We start from the raw sequence: 25322 nt of genomic DNA, 5'->3' as shown, positions 1-25322 counted from the left end.
GTGGAGAGTGGGGGGGTTAGCGGGGAGAGTGGAGAGTGGGGGGGTTAGCGGGGAGAGTGGAGAGTGGAGGGGTTAGCGGGGAGAGTGGAGAGTGGAGGGGTTAGCGGGGAGAGTGGAGAGTGGAGGGGTTAGCGGGGAGAGTGGAGAGTGGAGGGGTTAGCGGGGAGAGTGGAGAGTGGAGGGGTTAGCGGGGAGAGTGGAGAGTGGAGGGGTTAGCGGGGAGAGTGGAGAGTGGAGGGGTTAGCGGGGAGAGTGGAGAGTGGAGGGGTTAGCGGGGAGAGTGGAGAGTGGAGGGGTTAGCGGGGAGAGTGGAGAGTGGAGGGGTTAGCGGGGAGAGTGGAGAGTGGAGGGGTTAGCGGGGAGAGTGGAGAGTGGAGGGGTTAGCGGGGAGAGTGGAGAGTGGAGGGGTTAGCGGGGAGAGTGGAGAGTGGAGGGGTTAGCGGGGAGAGTGGAGAGTGGAGGGGTTAGCGGGGAGAGTGGAGAGTGGAGGGGTTAGCGGGGAGAGTGGAGAGTGGAGGGGTTAGCGGGGAGAGTGGAGAGTGGAGGGGTTAGCGGGGAGAGTGGAGAGTGGAGGGGTTAGCGGGGAGAGTGGAGAGTGGAGGGGTTAGCGGGGAGAGTGGAGAGTGGAGGGGTTAGCGGGGAGAGTGGAGAGTGGAGGGGTTAGCGGGGAGAGTGGAGAGTGGAGGGGTTAGCGGGGAGAGTGGAGAGTGGAGGGGTTAGCGGGGAGAGTGGAGAGTGGAGGGGTTAGCGGGGAGAGTGGAGAGTGGAGGGGTTAGCGGGGAGAGTGGAGAGTGGAGGGGTTAGCGGGGAGAGTGGAGAGTGGAGGGGTTAGCGGGGAGAGTGGAGAGTGGAGGGGTTAGCGGGGAGAGTGGAGAGTGGAGGGGTTAGCGGGGAGAGTGGAGAGTGGAGGGGTTAGCGGGGAGAGTGGAGAGTGGAGGGGTTAGCGGGGAGAGTGGAGAGTGGAGGGGTTAGCGGGGAGAGTGGAGAGTGGAGGGGTTAGCGGGGAGAGTGGAGAGTGGAGGGGTTAGCGGGGAGAGTGGAGAGTGGAGGGGTTAGCGGGGAGAGTGGAGAGTGGAGGGGTTAGCGGGGAGAGTGGAGAGTGGAGGGGTTAGCGGGGAGAGTGGAGAGTGGAGGGGTTAGCGGGGAGAGTGGAGAGTGGAGGGGTTAGCGGGGAGAGTGGAGAGTGGAGGGGTTAGCGGGGAGAGTGGAGAGTGGAGGGGTTAGCGGGGAGAGTGGAGAGTGGAGGGGTTAGCGGGGAGAGTGGAGAGTGGAGGGGTTAGCGGGGAGAGTGGAGAGTGGAGGGGTTAGCGGGGAGAGTGGAGAGTGGAGGGGTTAGCGGGGAGAGTGGAGAGTGGAGGGGTTAGCGGGGAGAGTGGAGAGTGGAGGGGTTAGCGGGGAGAGTGGAGAGTGGAGGGGTTAGCGGGGAGAGTGGAGAGTGGAGGGGTTAGCGGGGAGAGTGGAGAGTGGAGGGGTTAGCGGGGAGAGTGGAGAGTGGAGGGGTTAGCGGGGAGAGTGGAGAGTGGAGGGGTTAGCGGGGAGAGTGGAGAGTGGAGGGGTTAGCGGGGAGAGTGGAGAGTGGAGGGGTTAGCGGGGAGAGTGGAGAGTGGAGGGGTTAGCGGGGAGAGTGGAGAGTGGAGGGGTTAGCGGGGAGAGTGGAGAGTGGAGGGGTTAGCGGGGAGAGTGGAGAGTGGAGGGGTTAGCGGGGAGAGTGGAGAGTGGAGGGGTTAGCGGGGAGAGTGGAGAGTGGAGGGGTTAGCGGGGAGAGTGGAGAGTGGAGGGGTTAGTCGGGGAGAGTGGAGAGTGGAGGGGTTAGCGGGGAGAGTGGAGAGTGGAGGGGTTAGTGGGGAGAGTGGAGAGTGGAGGGGTTAGTGGGGAGAGTGGAGAGTGGAGGGGTTAGTGGGGAGAGTGGAGAGTGGAGGGGTTAGTGGGGAGAGTGGAGAGTGGAGGGGTTAGTGGGGAGAGTGGAGAGTGGAGGGGTTAGTGGGGAGAGTGGAGAGTGGAGGGGTTAGTGGGGAGAGTGGAGAGTGGAGGGGTTAGTGGGGAGAGTGGAGGGGTTAGTGGGGTTAGTGGGGAGAGTGGAGGGGTTAGTGGGGAGAGTGGAGAGTGGAGGGGTTAGTGGGGAAAGTGGAGAGTGGAGGGGTTAGTGGGGAGAGTGGAGAGTGGAGGGGTTAGTGGGGAGAGTGGAGAGTGGAGGGGTTAGTGGGGAGAGTGGAGAGTGGAGGGGTTAGTGGGGAGAGTGGAGAGTGGAGGGGTTAGTGGGGAGAGTGGAGAGTGGAGGGGTTAGTGGGGAGAGTGGAGAGTGGAGGGGTTATTGGGGAGAGTGGAGAGTGGAGGGGTTAGTGGGGAGAGTGGAGAGTGGAGGGGTTAGTGGGGAGAGTGGAGAGTGGAGGGGTTAGTGGGGAGAGTGGAGAGTGGAGGGGTTAGTGGGGAGAGTGGAGAGTGGAGGGGTTAGTGGGGAGAGTGGAGGGGTTAGTGGGGTTAGTGGGGAGAGTGGAGGGGTTAGTGGGGTTAGTGGGGAGAGTGGAGGGGTTAGTGGGGTTAGTGGGGAGAGTGGAGGGGTTAGTGGGGAGAGTGGAGAGTGGAGGGGTTAGTGGGGAGAGTGGAGAGTGGAGGGGTTAGTGGGGAGAGTGGAGAGTGGAGGGGTTAGTGGGGAGAGTGGAGAGTGGAGGGGTTAGTGGGGAGAGTGGAGAGTGGAGGGGTTAGTGGGGAGAGTGGAGAGTGGAGGGGTTAGTGGGGAGAGTGGAGAGTGGAGGGGTTAGTGGGGAGAGTGGAGAGTGGAGGGGTTAGTGGGGAGAGTGGAGAGTGGAGGGGTTAGTGGGGAGAGTGGAGAGTGGAGGGGTTAGTGGGGAGAGTGGAGGGTGGAGGGGTTAGTGGGGAGAGTGTAGGGGGGTGGGTAAGTGGGGAGAGTGTAGGGGGGTGGGTAAGTGGGGAGAGTGTAGGGGGGTGGGTAAGTGGGGAGAGTGGAGGGGGGTGGGTAAGTGGGGAGAGTGGAGGGGGGTGGGTAAGTGGGGAGAGTGGAGGGGGGTGGGTAAGTGGGGAGAGTGGAGGGGGGTGGGTAAGTGGGGAGAGTGTAGGGGGGTGGGTAAGTGGGGAGAGTGGAGGGGGGTGGGTAAGTGGGGAGAGTGGAGGGGGGTGGGTAAGTGGGGAGAGTGGAGGGGGGTGGGTAAGTGGGGAGAGTGGAGGGGGGGGTAAGTGGGGAGAGTGGAGGGGGGGGGGTAGTGGGGAGAGTGGAGGGGGGGGGTTTGTGGAGTTAGTGGGGAGAGAGTGGGTAGGAGAGAGGAGGGGGGTAGTGGGGGGAGAGTGTAGTTTGTGTGTGTACCTACCTCCACACGTGTGTGTGTGTGAGTGTAGTTCTGTTTCCGTGACGTGGATCTGGACGCCCGTGTTGAGTTTGCGCTGAGCGTGGTGCGCACAGCACGCTCGCTGCGGGCCGACTACAGCCTCACCAAGACCAAGGCTCCACGTAACTCCTCACCACCCGCTCGCCAACTCCTCACCACCCGCTCACCAACACCTCGCCACCCGCTCACCAATTCTTCGCCACCCGCTCACCAACTCCTCGCCACCCGCTCGCCACTACCACTTACTCACACTCACCACCAACACTCACTCACCACCACTCACTCACCACCACCACTCACTCTACTCAGTCACGCACACTCACGTTTGTGCGCGCGTGTGTGCAGTGTTCGTGGTGTGCAGCGACCCGCAGGCGAGCGCCTTGCTCGATCCGCTGCTGCCTCACGTGCGCACGCTCTCCTCCTCGCTCTCCGTGTCGCTCACCGACGGCGCCCGCGCTCTCACCCTCGCCGGGTGCGCCGTGGCCGTGGTCAACGACCGATGCACCGTCCACATGCAGCTCACGGTGAGTGACGAGAGTCGGAGAGAGAGCGAGCGGAGATGGTGGGAGGTCGCGGGACGCGCCAAAGTGCTGCGAATTAACCCATGTACCAGGCTAGGTGCACCGAGGTGGCTGCCGAGATGCACCACCTGTGTCCCCCCTCCCCCCCCCGCTGCGTTTTAGCCACCCTGCGCTCCGCTCGTTGTTGTGAGCGTCGCCCCTCCGCTCTTGCTGGACGGCGACCGCCTCCAGCTGCCCAGCAGCAGCGTCCTTCACGAGCCTCCTCCAACAGAGAGGCCCAACTTGCCGCCGTCGGTAACCGGTGGTCAGCGGCAAGTCCCCTCGGCTCCACATCCTCCTCACTTAACGCTGAGCCGACCTAGGCGAGGCCCAGGATTGGTTCGGAGAATTTCGTCACCCATGTTGGCGGCTGCGAATCGGGAATCTCGCCCTTTGTCGGAGTTTTCGTAGGTCAGCAGAGCGAGAAGCCAACCGTTGCACCACCGCTCCCCACGACGGCACACGCACACACACACACACACGCACACACGCAGGTGCCCTTCCCCATCTCTCCTGAGCGAAAGAAGGCTGCAGTAAGCAGCTACGTTCTCGGACGTCGAATGCCGTAGAGACCAGGGGAGTGTGTGTGTCCCCCCTCCGTTTTCTCTCAACCTGCCCGAAAACTCCTCCACAACAACAACAACCCTTCAGTCCGGGTCTCCGTCTGGGACTGCGTAGCCATCGCAGCAGACACACGCAACTCACCCCCCCTCCTCCTCTTCCTCCTCCTCCGCGCCAGGGTCTGATCGACGCCGGCAAGGAGCTGGGCAAGCTGTCCCGGCGCCACGGGGAGGTGGAGCGCGCCGCTGAACGGCTCAGGGAGAGACGGAGCGCTGCGGAGTACGCGGAACGCGTCCCCGAGAGCGTACAGGGCGCCGACACGGAGAAGGTGAGGAGTCTGGGTTCCATGGATCAGTGGGGGGGTTTTTTTTTTGCGTTGTTGTTGTTGTTAATGCCGTGCGTCAGCGGGTCTTAACCTGGGGTTCAGACCCAGCTGCTTTAGACCAGTGGTGCACGCAGGTTAAGAACCACTGGTCTAGACTAGTGGTGCACACAGGTTAAGAACCACTACCAGGTCAAGAACCTCTGGTCTAGACTAGTGGTGCACACAGGTTAAGAACCACTGGTCTAGACTAGTTGGTGCACACAGGTTAAGAACCACTGCTTTAGACTAGTGTTGCACACAGGTTAAGAACCCACTGGTCTAGACTAGTTGGTGCACACAGGTTAAGAACCACTGGTCTAGACTAGGTGGTGCACACAGGTTAAGAACCACTGGTCTAGACTAGTGGTGCACACAGGTTAAGAACCACTGGTCTAGACTAGTTGGTGCACACAGGTTAAGAACCACTGCTTTAGACTAGTGTTGCACACAGGTTAAGAACCCACTGGTCTAGACTAGTTGGTGCACACAGGTTAAGAACCACTGGTCTAGACTAGGTGGTGCACACAGGTTAAGAACCACTGGTCTAGACTAGTGGTGCACACAGGTTAAGAACCACTGGTCTAGACTAGTTGGTGCACACAGGTTAAGAACCACTGCTTTAGACTAGTGTTGCACACAGGTTAAGAACCACTGCTTTAGACTAGTTGGTGCACACAGGTTAAGAACCACTGGTCTAGACTAGTGGTGCACACAGGTTAAGAACCACTGGTCTAGACTAGTGGTGCACACAGGTTAAGAACCACTGGTCTAGACTAGTGGTGCACACAGGTTAAGAACCACTGCTTTAGACTAGTGGTGCACACAGGTTAAGAACCACTGGTCTAGACTAGTGGTGCACACAGGTTAAGAACCACTGGTCTAGACTAGTGGCGCACACAGGTTAAGAACCACTGGTCTAGGCTAGTGGTGCACATAGGTTAAGAACCACTGCCAGGTCAAGAACCACTGCTTTAGACTAGTGGTGCACACAGATTAAGAACCACTGGTCTAGACCAGTGGTGCACACAGGTTAAGAACCACTGCTTTAGACTAGTGGTGCACACAGGTTAAGAACCACTGGTCTAGACTAGTTGGTGCACACAGGTTAAGAACCACTGGTCTAGACCAGTGGTGCACACAGGTTAAGAACCACTGGTCTAGACTAGTGTTGCACACAGGTTAAGAGCCATTGCTTTAGACTAGTGGTGCACACAGGTTAAGAACCACTGGTCTAGACTAGTGGCGCACACAGGTTAAGAACCACTGCTTTAGACTAGTGGCGCACACAGGTTAAGAACCACTGCTTTAGACTAGTGGTGCACACAGGTCAAGAACCACTGCTTTAGACTAGTGGCGCACACAGGTTAAGAACCACTGCTTTAGACTAGTGGCGCACACAGGTTAGGAACCACTGGTCTAGACTAGTGTTGCACACAGGTTAAGAACCACTGGTCTAGACTAGTGGTGCACACAAGTTAAGAACCACTGGTCTAGACTAGTGGTGCACACAGGTTAAGAACCACTGGTCTAGACTAGTGGTGCACACAGGTTAAGAACCACTGCTTTAGACCAGTGGTGCACACAGGTTAAGAACCACTACCAGGTCAAGAACCTCTGGTCTAGACTAGTGGTGCACACAGGTTAAGAACCACTGGTCTAGACTAGTTGGTGCACACAGGTTAAGAACCACTGCTTTAGACTAGTGTTGCACACAGGTTAAGAACCCACTGGTCTAGACTAGTTGGTGCACACAGGTTAAGAACCACTGGTCTAGACTAGGTGGTGCACACAGGTTAAGAACCACTGGTCTAGACTAGTGGTGCACACAGGTTAAGAACCACTGGTCTAGACTAGTTGGTGCACACAGGTTAAGAACCACTGCTTTAGACTAGTGTTGCACACAGGTTAAGAACCCACTGGTCTAGACTAGTTGGTGCACACAGGTTAAGAACCACTGGTCTAGACTAGGTGGTGCACACAGGTTAAGAACCACTGGTCTAGACTAGTGGTGCACACAGGTTAAGAACCACTGGTCTAGACTAGTTGGTGCACACAGGTTAAGAACCACTGCTTTAGACTAGTGTTGCACACAGGTTAAGAACCACTGCTTTAGACTAGTTGGTGCACACAGGTTAAGAACCACTGGTCTAGACTAGTGGTGCACACAGGTTAAGAACCACTGGTCTAGACTAGTGGTGCACACAGGTTAAGAACCACTGGTCTAGACTAGTGGTGCACACAGGTTAAGAACCACTGCTTTAGACTAGTGGTGCACACAGGTTAAGAACCACTGGTCTAGACTAGTGGTGCACACAGGTTAAGAACCACTGGTCTAGACTAGTGGCGCACACAGGTTAAGAACCACTGGTCTAGGCTAGTGGTGCACATAGGTTAAGAACCACTGCCAGGTCAAGAACCACTGCTTTAGACTAGTGGTGCACACAGATTAAGAACCACTGGTCTAGACCAGTGGTGCACACAGGTTAAGAACCACTGCTTTAGACTAGTGGTGCACACAGGTTAAGAACCACTGGTCTAGACTAGTTGGTGCACACAGGTTAAGAACCACTGGTCTAGACCAGTGGTGCACACAGGTTAAGAACCACTGGTCTAGACTAGTGTTGCACACAGGTTAAGAGCCATTGCTTTAGACTAGTGGTGCACACAGGTTAAGAACCACTGGTCTAGACTAGTGGCGCACACAGGTTAAGAACCACTGCTTTAGACTAGTGGCGCACACAGGTTAAGAACCACTGCTTTAGACTAGTGGTGCACACAGGTCAAGAACCACTGCTTTAGACTAGTGGCGCACACAGGTTAAGAACCACTGCTTTAGACTAGTGGCGCACACAGGTTAGGAACCACTGGTCTAGACTAGTGTTGCACACAGGTTAAGAACCACTGGTCTAGACTAGTGGTGCACACAAGTTAAGAACCACTGGTCTAGACTAGTGGTGCACACAGGTTAAGAACCACTGGTCTAGACTAGTGGTGCACACAGGTTAAGAACCACTGCTTTAGACCAGTGGTGCACACAGGTTAAGAACCACTGCTTTAGACTAATGTGCACACAGGTTAAGAACCACTGGTCTAGACTAGTGTTGCACACAGGTTAAGAACCACTGCTTTAGACTAGTGGTGCACACAGGTTAAGAACCACTGGTCTAGACTAGTTGGTGCACACAGGTTAAGAACCTCTGGTCTAGACTAGTGGCGCACACAGGTTAAGAACCACTGCTTTAGACTAGTGGCGCACACAGGTTAAGAACCACTGGTCTAGACTAGTGGTGCACACAGGTTAAGAACCACTGCTTTAGACTAGTGGCGCACACAGGTTAAGAACCACTGGTCTAGACTAGTTGGTGCACACAGGTTAAGAACCACTGCTTTAGACTAGTGGTGCACACAGGTTAAGAACCACTGGTCTAGACTAGTGTTGCACACAGGTTAAGAACCACTGCTTTAGACTAGTGGTGCACACAGGTTAAGAACCACTGGTCTAGACCAGTGGTGCACACAGGTTCAGACCCAGCTGCTTTAGACTAGTGGTGCACACAGGTTAAGAATCACTGCTTTAGACTAGTGGTGCACACAGGTTAAGAACCACTGGTCTAGACCAGTGGTGCACACAGGTTCAGACCCAGCTGCTTTAGACTAGTGGTGCACACAGGTTAAGAATCACTGCTTTAGACTAGTGGTGCACACAGGTCAAGAACCTCTGGTCTAGACTAGTGGTGCACACAGGTTAAGAACCACTGGTCTAGACTAGTGGTGCACACAGGTTAAGAACCACTGCTTTAGACTAGTGGTGCACACAGGTTAAGAACCACTGGTCTAGACTAGTGGTGCACACAGGTTAAGAACCACTGCTTTAGACTAGTGGTGCACACAGGTTAAGAACCACTGCTTTAGACTAGTGGTGCACACAGGTTAAGAACCACTGCTTTAGACTAGTGGTGCACACAGGTTAAGAACCACTGGTCTAGACTAGTGGCGCACACAGGTTAAGAACCACTGGTCTAGACTAGTTGGTGCACACAGGTTAAGAACCACTGGTCTAGACTAGTGTTGCACACAGGTTAAGAACCACTGGTCTAGACTAGTGTTGCACACAGGTTAAGAACCACTGCTTTAGACTAGTGGTGCACACAGGTCAAGAACCACTGCTTTAGACTAGTGTTGCACACAGGTTAAGAACCACTGGTCTAGACTAGTGGTGCACACAGGTTAAGAACCACTGCTTTAGACTAGTGTTGCACACAGGTTAAGAACCACTGGTCTAGACTAGTGGTGCACACAGGTTAAGAACCAGTGGTCTAGGCTAGTGGTGCACACAGGTTAAGAACCACTACCAGGTCAAGAACCACTGCCAGGTCAAGAACCACTGCTTGAGACCAGTGGTTCTTGGGGGTGCCGAGATGCCCTCTCTGGTGGGGGGGGGGAGGAGATTTTTTTTTTAGAATGCAAATCATCTCTCTCTGTTCACAGCTCAAGCAGCTGCAGGCGGAGCTGCAGAAGATAGCCGAGGCGATGCGGATCTTCCAGGAGATGCTGCCCCAGTCCAGCTGCGACGCCTAGGGATGGAGGCGGAACGGCAAGACAGTCGCCCATCTCCCTGCATTCGTTTCTCCGCTCTCCCGCACACCATGTCCGACGTTTGGCTCGCGGAGCCAAGCGAAGGATGGTTGGGGAGGGGGGAGGGAGGGCACAGGTGCTGGGCTGCAGAGGGAGGGGTGGCGAGGCCCTCTGAAATCCCGCACACGAGGGGGCGGGCTACACCACCAGCGTCGCTAGGGGCTGCTTTCGGATGTTGTGGTATTTTCAAATCGAGGTTGCAAATTAATTAAAAAAATGAATCTCGTTGCCGTTGTCAATGTAATGTGCACACACACACACACATCCACACACACACATCCACACAAATACATCCACACAAATACAAAGATCCCTCTGTAGACTTAACAGACTGTTGGATTAAGTGTTGTTAGGCAAGCACCTATGAAGGCCGGAACTGGGACACGCCGGGGGGTGGGTTTCCCCGGCACCGCACAAACACACGCTAGGGGTGGGTGGGTGGCCCAGCTCCACGCCTAGGCCCGCCCAACACCCTCCTCAACCAAAGAAGTGACCGGACAAGAAACCAAACAGATCCCCGCTGGCGTCGAGTCGGTATCCACCTCTCTCGCTATATTTTACTCCGTTCTAATACAGCGCTCCCTCCATCGCTCCCACGTACCGCACGCACGAGAGATTCCCCGCCGTCGTTCCACAGGTAAAGGTGCAACCCCTACAACAAGGGGAGGGGGGGGGGGCGGTAAGCAGCCCCCCGCCCCCCATCTTCCAAGCGTAGTGTTTGGCCTACTCTTCCACCGCCCATCCCGATACAACCACCAATTCGCGGACATTTAGTCTCCCACAGCACGAGACTCGGAACCCAACCTAGAGGCGGCACGGTCACTACCCCCAGGGTAGTTATGGCCGAGCCCGCCTGAACTAAATTAAAAAAATTTTACCTACCAGGTAAGGCCCACTGAAAGATGCAGCTCTTTTTTTTTCCTCAAGCGGACCTGGCGATCACAAATGATGTGCCGCCCATATAAAGGTGGTCGCCGAGGTTGAGACCATTAATCCCCGCTACGCTTGAGGACCCGGTTTAATCGCAGCTCGGTCGAAAGCGAGTCTGGAAGTCTATAGGTCTATAGGTCTACGTGCGAGTGTGGGGATCTCTGTGTGGTTGGAACCCAGACCCTCTTGCCTTATGAGTGTGTCCCATTGAAGTTGCGTAACAGTCACAGTAACACTTTACACGCGAGATTACGACCCGGTGGATTGAACCCCAGGTTCTCGCACTAACGGCTCAGTTCATCATCGCTTCCACCTGGCCATTGCGAACCCCCGCCCCCCCTCCTGAGAGGCACCCAGATGTGGGAATCTAACCCGGACACATTCGCTGGGCTGGTCGGTTCAGTTCCCTGACATGGCCACGATGAATATTTTTTCTTAACAGACTTATCCATTGCACGGAACTTGAACCTATGCTTTCTAAAGCTGCAGGCTCATTCACTTCTTGTAGATGGCCATCACAAAGCCCCATACAAAACACCAAAGAGTCAAACCCAAGTGTTTAGAGATTGCTGGCTCAGTTGTCGCTTTAACACAGCCATTGTGAGCTGCCCCCCCCCTTGCCCCACATCCCCCCCCACCGCCCCCAAAACACCCAGAACCTGAGCGTAGCTGATTCAGTCTCTGACACGGCCATTGGGAACCTGACAAGACACCCAGACCCAGGGCTCAGTGTCTCCGACACAGCCATTGTAAACCCCCTGACACTCAGACCCAGGGCTCGAACCCAGGCCTTCAGCGTTGCCGGCTCAGCATCTTCCACACGTCCATCGTGAACCCCCCCTGACAGAAAACACCCAGACCCAGGGCTCGAGCCCAGGCCTTCAGCGTTGCCGGCTCAGCATCTTCCACACGTCCATCGTGGACCCCCCCGACAGAGAACACCCAGACCCAGGGCTCGAACCCAGGCCTTCAGCGTTGCCGGCTCAGCATCTTCCACACGTCCATCGTGAACACCCCCTGACAGAGAACACCCAGACCCAGGGCTCGAACCCAGGCCTTCAGCGTTGCCGGCTCAGCATCTTCCACACGTCCATCGTGGACCCCCCCGACAGAGAACACCCAGACCCAGGGCTCGAACCCAGGCCTTCAGCGTTACCGGCTCAGCATCTTCCACACGTCCATCGTGAACCCCCCCCGACAGAGAACGTCCAGACCCAGGGCTCGAACCAGGAACCTCAGCGTTGCCGGCTCAGCATCTTCCACACGTCCATCGTGAACCCCCCCCGACAGAGAAGACCCAGACCCAGGGCTCGAACCCAGGCCTTCAGCGTTGCCGGCTCAGTATCTTCCACACGTCCATCGTGAACCCCCCCCCGACAGAGAAGACCCAGACCCAGGGCTCGAACCCAGGCCTTCAGCGTTGCCGGCTCAGCATCTTCCACACGTCCATCGTGAACCCCCCCCCCCGACAGAGAACGCCCAGACCCAGGGCTCGAACCCCCGGCTCCCACCGACCGGTGGCCGAATCGGCCGTCGCTCCGACCCGGTCATTGCGAGTCCCTCGAAAGCCACACGGCCACCTTAACCGCCTCTAAGAACCGGCGGGGGACCGTGCGGCGGCGGCGGCTGCAGTCTCTGCCCCCCCCCCCTTCTCCGGCGAGAGCCGGCAATTATGAACCCCCCCCCCCGGCCGGCGAGTCTACATAGCGTAGGCCGCTTGCTGCTGGCTTGCGGGCGCGTCGCCCGTTCCGTTGCGGTGCAGCGCTGCCGTCTGTCCCGGCCGAGCGCCGGTGCCGTCGCTGAGCTGCTGCTTTTGCTGCTTGCGTGCGGGGATGAGAACAATGGGGCTGCCGGAGGCTGGGCGCCACAGAAACTCCTAGCGAGGAGGGAGAGCGCGAGAGGCAGAGAGAGAGGTGGAGAGAAAGATACGTGGTGGGTGGATGTGTGCCGTTCGTGGCGCGGCGTGTGGTTCTTGGTGATGGCAGTGTGGCGGCGGCGGCGGTGGTGGTGGTGGTGTGGTGGGCGTGTGGTTCTTGGTGGCAGTGGTAAGTGTGGTGACGGTAGTGTGGTGGATGGGTGTGGTTCATGGTGGCAGTGTGGTGGTAGTGTGGCGGTAGTGGGCGAGTGTGTGGTAGTGTGGCGGTAGTGGGCGGGTGTGTGGTAGTGTGGCGGTAGTGTGGTGGTAAGGTGGTAGTGTGGCGGTAGTGGGTGGGTATATGGCAGTAGTGTGGTGGTAGTGGGTGAGTATTTGGTAGTGTAGCGGTAGTGGGTGGGTGTGTGGCGGTAGTGGGTGAGTGTGTGGTAGTGTGGCGGTAGTGTGGTGGTAAGGTGGTAGTGTGGCGGTAGTGGGTGGGTGTGTGGCAGTAGTGTGGCGGTAGTGGGTGGGTGTGTGGCAGTAGTGTGGTGGTAAGGTGGTAGAGTGGCGGTAGTGTGGTGGGTGTGTGGCGGTAGTGTGGTGGTAAGGTGGTAGTGTGGCGGATATGTGGTGGGTGTGTGGCGGTAGTGGGTGGGTGTGTTGCGGTAGTGTGGCGGTAGTGGGTGGGTGTGTGGCGGTAGTGGGTGTGTTGCGGTAGTGTGGTGGAAGGTGGTAGCGTGGCGGTAGTGTGGTGGGTGTGTGGCGGTAGTGGGTGGGTGTGTTGCGGTAGTGTGGCGGTAGTGGGTGGGTGTGTGGCGGTTGTGGGTGTGTTGCGGTAGTGTGGTGGAAGGTGGTAGCGTGGCGGTAGTGTGGTGGGTGTGTGGCGGTAGTGTGGTGGTAAGGTGGTAGTGTGGCGGATATGTGGTGGGTGTGTGGCGGTAGTGGGTGGGTGTGTTGCGGTAGTGTGGCGGTAGTGGGTGGGTGTGTGGCGGTAGTGGGTGTGTTGCGGTAGTGTGGTGGAAGGTGGTAGCGTGGCGGTAGTGTGGTGGGTGTGTGGCGGTAGTGGGTGGGTGTGTTGCGGTAGTGTGGCGGTAGTGGGTGGGTGTGTGGCGGTTGTGGGTGTGTTGCGGTAGTGTGGTGGAAGGTGGTAGCGTGGCGGTAGTGTGGTGGGTGTGTGGCGGTAGTGGGTGGGTGTGTTGCGGTAGTGTGGTGGTAGTGTGATGGTAAGGTGGTAGTGTGGCGGTAATGGGTGGGTGTGTTGCGGTAGTGTGGTGGTAAGATGGTAGTGTGGCGGTAGTGTGGCGGTAGTGTGGTGGGTGTGTGGCGGTAGTGGGTGGGTGTGTTGCGGTAGTGTGGTGGTAGTGTGATGGTAAGGTGGTAGTGTGGCGGTAGTGGGTGGGTGTGTTGCGGTAGTGTGGTGGTAGTGTGGCGGTAGTGTGGCGGTAGTGTGGCGGTAGTGTGGTGGGTGTGTGGCGGTAGTGGGTGTGTGGCGGTAGTGTGGTGGGTGTACGGCAGGCACCTGCGAGTCGTTGGCGGAGGGCGGGTTGAGTGCCGAGGGGGGCACGACGTCACGGGTGAACACCACGGCAGGACGCGCCTGGTGGACATTGCCCAGCAGAGTCGCCCGCTGACCCAGCGGCCTGCCCGTGTCCACCACTATGTCCACCCGGACGCCCCACTTGACCTGCGTGCCGTGGGGGGAGGACGCAGTGAACGCGCAAACAGTGCGACGTCATAGTGGAGAGATGTTAACTCCCTCTCCTGGTATGCAGGAGGTCGTGGGCTCGATGCCAAACCTCACGCCTGCTGCTGCTGCTGCTGTATATTTGGAGTTTTGCGTCTCTCTCTCTCATCATCATCACGGTGGCTAGGAGATGTTGACCACCTCGCCTGGTACGCAGGAGGTCTCTCTCTCTTTCCCCGTGGTCGCGTGGATTTTTCTCCGGGCCCTCCCTCTGGTTTTTCCCTCCACAGTATTTGGCTGCTGCTATAAATTTCCACACTAGGAAAAGTCACTCCGTTGACCTATCAATTTGCGATAGCCAGTTCGCTTCTGAAAAAGACCTACATAGCTCAGTGGGCCTCTTTGCCTGGTGAAACAAAACAGTCGATGACCGATTATCCGGCGCACGATTATCCGGCTTTCCAACATTATCCGGCAAGGGGTCCCGGGCCGATCCGGCAAAACCGTCAAAAACCGCTCCAAAGGCTGTAAAAACCAGTCTGGCAATCGTTAGACACGAGTTGTTGAAACAACAGCCGGTGTAGGTACGTCAACCCGTGCAGAGTCTTCGAGATTGGAGTGGTAAGAACGATCGCGTAAATACAACCACTTTAAACAGGACCTTTTTAGTTCGTCTATTTGCATGATTATTTATGCCAATTTTACACAGTAAAACGCATTTAAAACGCCGCAAAAAAAACGCACAACACCTAAAGACATAACGCCATGCAAGAAGAATGTTGCAAGAATAAGCTATGTTCTTAGCTCTTTCGGTAAAGTCACGTTGAAGGGAAACAATAAAATAATAAAATATACATATGAAACAATAAAAATTCTCACGACGTTTCGACCGTAACGCAAACGGTCGTCATCAGGCGTTTCCCTTCAACGTGACTTTACCGAAAGAGCCGAGAACATTAATTACTGCAGTCACGAAAGCTTTAAATCAAAAAAGAATAAGCTACGCCAAATAACGATGAGGTAGCGATTGTCGGGCGTCTTTGAAAATCCGGCGTCCCCTTCACCAAAAAGTTCCAAGTCTCTCTTCACGCTGGCAACACGCCGCGGGACCCTCCTGACAACGAGCCGCGGGGACTCTGCTGGGGTTGGTGGCGGGTGGTGGTGGCGGGTGGTGGTTGACCCTCACCGTGCGGATGACCTCTACCTCCTTGGTGCGGACGTTGAGCGCGACAAGCCACGTCGTGAAGTCCTGCTCCCGCTGCACGCGCGTCAGCCCAGCCGCCGTAGCCGCCCCGCCGCCACCGCCGCCGTCTTCGCCGCCGCCGCCGGCCCGCCCCGCCGCCGCGGCGGCGGCGCCGGAGACGGGCGCCAGCCAGGTGACGCTGGGGGCGAAGCCGTCCGCCATGGAGAGGCGCAGCGTCTCGGCACGGGCGTCCGGCCCTCGCAGCTGCGCGACCTCAGAGGTGGCGCCGTAGAAGGGGTACCACGCTCCGTCCGAGTCGCTCACGCACGCGCACGTGCCGCCACGCAGCTGCGGCAGCTCCCAGCTCGAACTGCCGGGCGGCGGCGGAGGGAGCCAGGGGAGAGAGGGGGGGAAGTTGAGGAGGAGGAGGAAGAGGGAAAAGAGAGGGGGGTTGGCACAAACGACGAATGGGAACAAAATAATAAATTTATAAAACACGATAAAAATCTCACGACGTTTCGGCCACAACACAAGCGGCCTCCACTATTATTTTATTCTCATTTTTTACGCGGTGACTTTACCGAAAGAACCAGAGAGGATGAATCCTTGCGGTCACGAAAGCTTTACATCGAAAAACGAATGGGAAGTTTCGGTGCCGGCCGGCAAAATCGGCAAGTGTTTTATTTTTATTTTTTTCGATTTAAAGCTTTCGTGACTGCAAGGGTTCATCTTCTTTGGTTCTTTCGGTAAGGTCGCCGCGTAGAATGACAAGACCAAATCTGAGAATTCTACGTGACCTTACCGAAAGAAGCAAAGAGGATGTTTTTTTTTGTGTTTGTTAACCAAATCTGAGAATTAAAACGTCCCTTGCTGCCAGCTATCGTGTGCGCGCGCGCGTGTATCTGTGCGTGGACCTGACTGACCGTCACGGGGAGCGGTGGTGTGGCGGTCAGCGCGCTGCACTACGAAACCCGGCGACTCATTCCCGTTCGCGGCCAACACCAGCAACGAATATCTGAACTGGTACCTGGGCCTCCCCCTAGGTCGACTCGGCTTCAAATGAGTACCTGGTGAGGTGTGTGAACACCGCCACTCGGGAGACAAAGGCCGCCGGGCCTGGTGCTGGCCACCCGCCATACCGGCCTTCATAGGTGCTGCTCACCAACAGCACTTGCCCCAACAGTCTGTTCAGACTCCACGAGGGTGTCTTTGTCTATCCTACCGCTCCCCACTGTGTGCTCACACACGTACAACAATAACCGCTATTCGCCACTAAGTGGCGGTAACATCGCTAGGGCACTTGTGCTAGGCTATGTGCACTTTAAGGACATGTGGAGTGTCGAGAGGTCACGGGACAGACCTAGGTGCCACGGGTCGACTGACAGATGATCAGCTGATGCACCACCTGTGCCCCCTACTGTGCCAACTTGCTGTGTTTCAGCCGGCCGGCTCTCCCCTGGTTGTTGCGAGCATCGCTCCTCCGCCCTCCGTTTTTGCTGGAGGGCGACTGCCTCCAACTGCCCAGTATCAGCAGCGTCCTTCACGTGGCTCCTCCACAGAGGCCGATCTTGACACCGCTGGTACCAGTTATCGTCAAGTCCACTCAGCTCCATGTCCTCTCGCACCACATCACTCCATCTCTTCTCCAGCCCGTGCCGCGCCCGTTTGGCCCCCTCTATCCAGCCGAATAAAAGCCGTTTGGGTATGCGGTGGCTGGGTATGCGGGGTACACGACCCAGCCAATCCAACCTCGTCTGCCGGAGGAGCTCACCGGACGCACGCAATATCCATGTCCTTGACGTAATCGCACCCTAATTGTTTCATGTCAAACCCCGCTTTGCTGACGTAGCCTATATTTCATGGTTAAGCTTTAATCTACCCCCGATCGTATTAAGCCAACTATGCGCGTGCTATGCCACGGACGCTCAGGAACGAGGGAAGACGGTGACCGACCGCCTGCCTGCCTGCCGTCCACCTTCGCACACAACTGCGGTTGCCCTTCCCGTGGGCACTCAAGAAAACTCCGGTCGTCATCCTCGTAGCAGCAGCAGCGGCGGCGGCTTTTGGCTGGCCATCGAACAAAGACGGTGGTCGCCGCATCGCGGGGTTTCAGACGCGCTTCTGCGGCCGTCTGGAGCGTTCTTCCGTCCCATATTAGGAGGTCACTGGAGCTATGCACTTTTAATTCAATCGAGATTTAAAACTAATTTCTTTGGAACCGATTTTTGCGTTTGGTTTGTCGTCCTCCCGTGCACCTCCGATTAGCACGGTTGGCTACGTACGTTGCGAAAGAATGCTAACGTACGTAAACATTCGGAAGTAACTAAACAATTATTTTTTTTTTGCCTTCAACAGACTGTCCGGGCAAGAGCTGTTAAGGCGAGTCTCAGTAGCACCGATGAAGGACCACGCAGGCACGCCCGCTTTTGTCTCCCCATCGCTGCTGGTTGATAAACACCGCACCAAGGACCTGTTTAAGGCGGAGTAGACCTAATGGGGGGTTCCGGGACCGGTTCAGATATTTCAAAAAGCGACAAGGCTACCACAAATGATAGCTCAACGAAGTGGCATAATCATCATCACCACGTGGAAATTTATAGCAGCAGGCAAATACTCTAAACGTGTGATGCCGATTATTAAATGTGGAGGGAAAAACCGGAGGACCCGGAGAAAAATCCACACGTCCACGGGGAGAGAGAGGGAGAGACGCTAACTCCAAATATACAGCAGGTATCGTCAGGGTCAGGACCGAACCCACGACCTCCTGCATACCGGGCGAGGTCGTGAACATCTCTTAGCCACCGCGATGATGATGATGAGAGATACGTGAACTCCACATATACAGCAGGCGTCAGGGTTGGGATTGAACCCACGCCCTCCTGCATACCATTCGAGGTAGTTAACATCTCCTAGCCACCGTGATGATGATGATGAAAGATACGTGAACTCTACATATACAGCAGGCGTCAGGGTTGGGATTGAACCCACGCCCTCCTGCATACCAGGCGAGGATAGTTAACATCTCCTAGCCACCGCGATGATGATAATAATGAGAGATACGTGAACTCCACATATACAGCAGGCGTCAGGGTTGGGATTGAACCTACGCCCTCCTGCATACCAAGCGAGGATAGTTAACATCTCATAGCCACCGTGATGATGATGATGAGAGATACGTGAACTCCACATATACAGCAGGCGTCAGGGTTGGGATTGAACCCACGCCCTCCTGCATACCAGGCGAGGATAGTTAACATCTCCTAGCCACCGTGATGATGATGATGAGAGATACGTGAACTCCACATATACAGCAGGCGTCAGGGTTGGGATTGAACCCACGCCCTTCTGCATACCAGGCGAGGATAGTTAACATCTCCTAGCCACCGCGATGATGATGAGAGATACGTGAACTCCACATATACAGCAGGCGTCAGGGTTGGGATTGAACCCACGCCCTCCTGCATACCATGCGAGGTAGTCAACATCTCCTAGCCACCGTGATGATGATGATGAAAGATACGTGAACTCTACATATACAGCAGGCGTCAGGGTTGGGATTGAACCCACGCCCTCCTGCATACCAGGCGAGGATAGTTAACATCTCCTAGCCACCGCGATGATGATAATAATGAGAGATACGTGAACTCCACATATACAGCAGGCGTCAGGGTTGGGATTGAACCCACGCCCTCCTGCATACCAGGCGAGGATAGTTAACATCTCCTAGCCACCGCGATGATGATGTTGAGAGATACGTGAACGCCACATATACAGCAGGCGTCAGGGTTGGGATTGAACCCACGCCCTCCTGCATACCATGCGAGGTAGTCAACATCTCCTAGCCACCGTGATGATGATGATGATGATGAAAGATACGTGAACTCTACATATACAGCAGGCGTCAGGGTTGGGATTGAACCCACGCCCTCCTGCATACCAGGCGAGGATAGTTAACATCTCCTAGCCACCGTGATGATGATGTTGAGAGATACGTGAACGCCACATATACAGCAGGCGTCAGGGTTGGGATTGAACCCACGCCCTCCTGCATACCATGCGAGGTAGTCAACATCTCCTAGCCACCGTGATGATGATGATGATGATGAAAGATACGTGAACTCTACATATACAGCAGGCGTCAGGGTTGGGATTGAACCCACGCCCTCCTGCATACCAGGCGAGGATAGTTAACATCTCCTAGCCACCGCGATGATGATGAGAGATACGTGAACTCCACATATACAGCAGGCGTCAGGGTTGGGATTGAACCCACGCCCTCCTGCATACCAGGCGAGGATAGTTAACATCTCCTAGCCACCGCGGTGCCCGACTGCGCTACCGGGCCACTCCCCTACCCCGTGGAGCCGAACATCGCAGAGCTACAGCCGAGACTCCCTTCCCCACATCCCATCGTCGAGCGACGCGCTGTCTCGCACAGTAGGGGAGGGTGGGGTGAGGGTGGGAAGAGCTTTCACCACCACCACCCCCCCCCCCGCCCACCCAAAACCCACCCCCGCTGCCAGGTGGTGCTCGCCGCGTGACGGTCCAACCGGTATCCGGCCGTCGTGCGTGACTCAACAAACTTGACGCGGCGACTCCAAGGCGCGCGGTCACTGGCAAGCGAGCTGTGACCATCCGCTAGCCAAGTAGGAGAACCCGGTTCACTCCCGACTCGGTGTTCGCGAGTCCCCGGGTCTCCACGCGAGTCCCCCGGGTCTCTAAAGGAGCTCCCGGGTCTCTAAAGTAGCTCCCGAGTCTCCGCGCGAGTCTATGGGTCTTAGGAATAGGTTTTACCCTTTTAACTGGCACAAAAACTGACAACCTTTATTCAAGGCATCATGTTTGCAATAACCACAACACAAGCAGTCAAAATGCAAACAAAAAAAGACAACTCTGATAATAATATGCACTGTCCCTCTATGGGTCTTCTGTGCGAATCTCTCGACGAGAGATAAAGCGATGAGATCAAATGATGAGATACGTTATTATTATTATAATGATTTATAATCGCTTACTTGCGCTATTCATTTCAGGTAAATCCACTAATTAATTTCTCGTCGGCCGACATCATCGCCCGCTAAAAAAATTTCGATTCGCGAGCATCTCCGGAAACGCGGTTTCGCCCCCCGCCAACCCACCCCGCCAACCCCGCCAACCCCACCAACGCGCCCGTGAATGCCGGGCGGTGGCGGCAGTGGCCCCGGCGGTGGACTCACGCGCCGGCGTCGCCGTAGGTGTTGCGGAACAGCATGCGCGTGCACGCCTGCACCCAGCCCACGTCCCACGCCTCGCCGGCACGCACCGGGGGCCAGCGGATGCGCGCGAACCCGCGGAACAGCGGCGTGCGGTAGCGCAGCACCAGCGGGGAGCTCTCGTCCAGCACCGTCGCCTCGCGCTCCACCTCCACGCGGAACTCCTCCAACTGGTCTCACGGCCGCGGGAGGAGGAAGGGGTGGGGAGGGGTTTCGCCGATGGGCATCGGAAGTCGTTGCATTCATTAATAAAAACGAAAGCTAATATTTTTGCTTTTTTTTTATTCCACCAGGTTAGAGCGGCAGCTGTTTAGCGCTCTTTGTTTCAGAAGCGCACCCTGCCCATCACGAATGAGAGCTCAGCGAAGTCGCTGGCTGGGGGGAAAAAAAAAAAAGTTCCGTAGCTCTGCGGGGCCTTACCTGGCCGAGTAAAAACACAAAATCTAAATTGTCTCGTTGATACGTCTGGGTGCCAAAATAAATAGGGACACCGTAGCCGCACCGTGTCCCTGTGATGTCACTCCGCCGGGCTGTTTTCCCCGCCCGACGATTGCCCGTGTTGCGATCTGAACGTCGCGATTCCTTTCATTTTAATTCGGCTCCAACTACACGACTTTACCGAAAGAACCAAAGAGTAGGTTTTTACACGGCGGTGCACCGCCCGCTCACCAGAGGGAGACGACGCAAATGTTAAAAGAGTCTTTATATCCAATTGATTTCAACCGTTTTTTTTTTGTATTTAAAGCTTTGTGACTGCAGCAATTCATATTCTTAGCTCTTTCGGTGAAGTCAAGTTGAAGGGAAACAATAAAATAATAAAAAATATATAAAACAATAAAAAAATTCTCACGACGTTTCGACCATAACACAAACGGTCGTCATCAGGTGTGTCGGTTTGCATAAATTTATTTATTTTTAAACGGTGTATTTATTTATGGAAAAAAAACGTTAGCGCCACGCGCAGCGATTTGGCAATTTATTTAGAAGGACGAGTCCATCTATGTTCTGAGAAGAGGAGGGGGGAGACGAAAACTTAATGTATGCTGTCTGAAAGCCACTGTAAGCGTGAACAATCAATTAAGACCTGAAATGGTTAATCAAATCTTTCCAATGATTGCTAAGCCAGAATCCATCTTCTCGGTTGAAATCGTCTCTGTGCTTGTATATGTGGATAGCCTCATGAACGTTTGTGTTATGGTCGAAACGTCGTGAGAATTTTTATTGTTTTATATATATATTTTATTATTTTATTGTTTCCCTTCAACGTGACTTTACCGAAAGAGCTAAGATTACGTTTTTTGTTTTCGTTTTAACCAGTCGAATCGGTTTCTAGATTTGGCGCGGCGAAGTAACTTAACCGTGACCGTGCTCGCGTCACGTGGGGGGGGGGGGGGCGGGGGGGGCCCCCCCCCCCTCCTCACCTCCCAGGCGAGGCGCTCGCGGTTCCACGCGTAGCCGGGAAGAGCGGCGCCCAGGAAGGATGGGGTGTCCCCGCCGCCTCTCGAACACACGCAGCCCATGCGCGCGCACGCATGCTCCGGACAACCCTCGCGCTGCCGAACGTGGTGGTGGTGGTGGCGGCGGCGGCGGCGCCACCGCCGCCGCCGACGACGGTGGTGAGGAAGACGATCGCACGTCCAACTTCTTTCGCGCCGTGCGCACGTGGGCCAACCGTGACAATCGGAGGCGCTGGTAGACACAGAGGTTGTGCTGCTGGTGGTGGTGGTGGTGATAATGATGGTGGTGCTGGTGCTAATGGGCACGAAAGGTCGTGCCGGTGAAGGTAGTGGAGATGTTTGCGCTGTTTGATATGGTGGAGGTGGTGTTGGTCAAGATGTATATTTCGTTACATTAGAGGTAGGCGCTGGTGGATTTCGGAGATCCGGAGGTAGCGTTGGGTGGATATGGCATCGGTGGAGACGGGAGGCAGTGGGGATTGTGTCCTCGGCGATGAAGGAAGCGGAGGGTGATGTCGGTGGCGATGGAGGTGAAGTTAACGCCGACGGTAGTTGAGATCGAGGCGGTGGTGGTGGTGGCGGCGATGGAGGTGAAGTTAACGCTGACGGTGGTTGAGATCGAGGCGGTGGTGGTGGTGGCGGCGGCGATGGCGGTGAAGTTAACGCTGACGGTGGTTGAGATCGAGGCGGTGGTGGCGGCGATGCTGCTGCTGCTGAGATCTTCTGGAAGCCGTCACACGTTGGTGATTGGTTGGAACCTGACGGGAGTTGGAGATCGATGGGATACTCCGGAGCTTGTCAAGGATGCCACCGATCGGTCAGCCGCTGGCCTTGTCGGTCCGTCTGTGGCCAGGCCAGGCCACCTATGACGTCCAATAAGCAACCAACTACGCCTCCGGCCCAACCGCCATGTGTGCAAACGCACGCGTGCCGAACTTCTTTCGCACCGTACGTTGAGAATCGTGAGGAGGAAGGAGAAGAGACTGAACGAACACACAAAAAAATGCAGCAATAATAGCTTGCAGAGCACGACTCAGATCGTGTGTGTCGAAATAATAATATGTAGTCGAAGCTACTCCACTGCTACCCTATGCTGTGACACACACACACGCACACATGACGTCCACTGGAGCGACTGCAGTATGATACGACTTACTGTAGTGATTATATAGCGTTATAGATTGTGTACGTATATGTGAACAAGTCTGTAAGTACCGTAGCGATGCCCCCTAACATATACTGTAGTATAAAGAGGCTTGTCCGATTTATTCCTGTGATTAGCGAGTATTAAAGTAATTACCGTGAATATTTAATTAATCCTTTCGCATAAATCTCTGTATATAATTAAAGCCGCATGGGTAAGGTTGCATACGGATGTTATAATACGATCAATATTGCATTGTAAGATAACAACAAAGATGAATTGATACAAGTAAAAACACACGTAAAGCTTGTACGTCCAGTAGTTAATAGGGTAACAATGATTGCGGATTATTACCTCGCAATGCTAGATTTTTAATACGTCTTATAATGTAACTTTTTGAGGAAAATGTTGCACAATACAACAACTTTTATTACCGAAGTCTTAAAAAAATCGTCTAAATATTTGGAAGTAATTCTAACGTGGGGGGTTTATTTTGGCGGCAATTAACAACTTGTACTGTACGCCTGTTACACCCGGAGTACAGTGCCTCTTATTAATCTTATTAACAATACAATTATGTGGCTGTCGAGTGTTTAGAAAAGAGATTCGTCAACGCGTACGTCAGAACCGCGTTGTATAATAATAATACACATTTTATAATATAATTAAGTTCCTGCAGTTAGGAGACCAGCCTTAATATTTCAACAGCGGTACAAACAGCGCGTTAAGGTGTGCAATTACGCACGTTAAATTGTACAATTATATTCTATAAACACGACACTAGTTGCCAAGTTTATACCTCAGAGTGGTAGACTTTTTTTAGATATTAAATGGCTCATTTTCGTGTATTGGCCTAACAACTACCCACAGTATTGTTGGTGTAAAACATCGAACGATGACTTTAAAACAAATTACTTGGAAAATGTAAAATACTGTTGTAGATTCAAATAACACAGCGGGTAAGTTGTTGTTTTTCTTACGTAAAGTATATGCATTCATTAAATTGTAATCGATCGAAACGCCACATACATCGGCATGGCAATAGACCAAATCAATACTCGTATAGACACTTAATACTTTACATACACAGCCACGTGTACACATTCACACACTCTCTGTATTGTACACTCACTGAACATCACATATCTTTGATCACATTTACTATAACCCCTTAACAACACGATCTATGAATGAACACACACTTACTGTACATTTCACATATCCATGAGCGTATCCCAAACGCCGCTAGGGAAAGCGCCTTCGCATAATTGACAATACACTCGTAGAAAATATTTTTTTATATATCTCTATACATTACCGTAGTGTGATAAACTATGCACACTCTATGTTTAAATAATGTACACTATATACACACACAGAGAGAGATGTACTGTAGTGCCTTCCTGCTGGTTAAATGAACTCGCTAGTCGCCTCTGTCCCGCCTTATAAGCCCCAGTGGGCGACAGAGGTCGGTGTTTCTTAATAGGGGGGGGGATGGACCGTGGCTTTGAAACTATTTAACTTCCCTTCTGTCGCCAACGCGTGAGACAGGAGTTTGTGTTTCTGTCTTGTGTATTTGTTTAGAGTGGGCGGGGATTTTAAAGCAATGTAATTACCTCATTCATTAAATGTAATTACTTAATTGATAACATTTTTTGGGGGAAATACTTAATTGAATTACATTGATTGATTTAATTACCTTTGTCTGATTTTGTTCATACGTTGTTTAAATAAGTCACCGTGAGACAAAGGTCGGGTGTTTCTCACAAAGTTTGGGCCTTGGACCATGGCTTTGAAAGAAATGAAGACGAACCCTGTGACACAACAGTCGGTGTTTCTTATACCGCGTGGAGTGGTGGACCATGGCTTTGAAGCACACCGTGTCAATCCATGCGATTTACCCCGAAATTCTTGTACAAGGAAATTGAGTTTTCAGTTCCACACGGCCCGTACAGCCGTTTCAATACGGGCACAAAACATATTTGTGTTTACTTGTTTGTGTTTCTCCCGTGCGATGGGACTTTGTAGGATGAACGTTGAGATTTATAAGGGGCACTGGTTGACCAATAAGGTCTGAGTTGGTCTGTAATAAGGTAGAGGGCACTGATAAGGGGTTGACAGCTATGTAGTGTGTAGTGTATAGTGTAGTGTATTGTATAGTGTATTGTATAGTGTAGTGTATAGTGTAGTGTATAGTAGTGTAGTGTATAGTGTAGTGTATAGTAGTGTATAGTGTAGTGTATAGTGTGTAGTGTAGTAGTGTATAGTGTAGTGTATAGTGTAGTGTATAGGGTAGTGTATAGTGTAGTGTATAGTGTAGTGTATAGTGTATTGTATAGTGTAGTGTATAGTAGTG

General features: G+C 54.2%; 2 protein-coding genes across 6 annotated transcripts in view; one reads left to right on the top strand and one right to left on the bottom strand.

The window, feature by feature from the left end:
* The window catches only part of VARS1 (valyl-tRNA synthetase 1), a 76972-nt gene extending 67284 nt beyond the window's left edge, over nt 1–9688 (top strand). For all 3 annotated transcript variants that reach the window (XM_076056084.1, XM_076056083.1, XM_076056082.1), the window contains exons 30-33: nt 3352–3463; nt 3687–3865; nt 4641–4790; nt 9315–9688. In XM_076056084.1, coding sequence (XP_075912199.1) covers nt 3352–3463; nt 3687–3865; nt 4641–4790; nt 9315–9404 — 531 coding nt within the window. In that variant the 3' untranslated portion in view covers nt 9405–9688. The remainder of the gene's footprint in view (nt 1–3351; nt 3464–3686; nt 3866–4640; nt 4791–9314) is intronic.
* A 1435-nt stretch (nt 9689–11123) lies between these two features.
* LOC142907081 (protein FAM78B-like) lies at nt 11124–24439 on the bottom strand. Of its 3 annotated transcripts, none has more exons than XM_076056088.1 (6): nt 24173–24438; nt 21787–22805; nt 20330–20535; nt 15117–15483; nt 13766–13930; nt 11124–12267 (listed from the first exon to the last, which is right to left on the bottom strand). In XM_076056088.1, exons 2-6 carry the CDS (start codon nt 21883–21885, stop codon nt 12091–12093), a joined length of 1014 nt encoding a protein of 337 aa, XP_075912203.1. In that variant the 5' UTR covers nt 21886–22805; nt 24173–24438; the 3' UTR covers nt 11124–12090. The 3 variants fall into 3 exon arrangements, with proteins under 3 accessions (XP_075912203.1, XP_075912204.1, XP_075912202.1); XM_076056089.1 differs by having other exon boundaries at nt 24344–24435; XM_076056087.1 differs by having other exon boundaries at nt 21787–24439.
* Between the last annotated feature and the right edge of the window lie 883 nt (nt 24440–25322).

This window comes from Petromyzon marinus, chromosome 74, assembly GCF_048934315.1.
Source record: "Petromyzon marinus isolate PM22_M1 ecotype Great Lakes invasive population chromosome 74, UKy_Petmar_22M1.pri1.0, whole genome shotgun sequence".
Classification (NCBI taxonomy): domain Eukaryota; kingdom Metazoa; phylum Chordata; class Hyperoartia; order Petromyzontiformes; family Petromyzontidae; genus Petromyzon; species Petromyzon marinus.
This window is presented reverse-complemented; position numbering and strand designations above follow the sequence as displayed.

Excerpts from the sequence above, each read along its gene's own strand:
- LOC142907081 (XM_076056087.1), bottom strand. The coding sequence starts at position 21,885 with ATGGGCTGCGTGTGTTCGAGAGGCGGCGGGGACACCCCATCCTTCCTG. Across the intron at positions 20,536-21,786 it reads GCGAGCGCCTCGCCTGGGAG|TTGGAGGAGTTCCGCGTGGA; the intron begins GTGAGGAGGGGG and ends CCGTGAGACCAG. Across the intron at positions 13,931-15,116 it reads AGGTAGAGGTCATCCGCACG|GTCAAGTGGGGCGTCCGGGT; the intron begins GTGAGGGTCAAC and ends CACGGCACGCAG.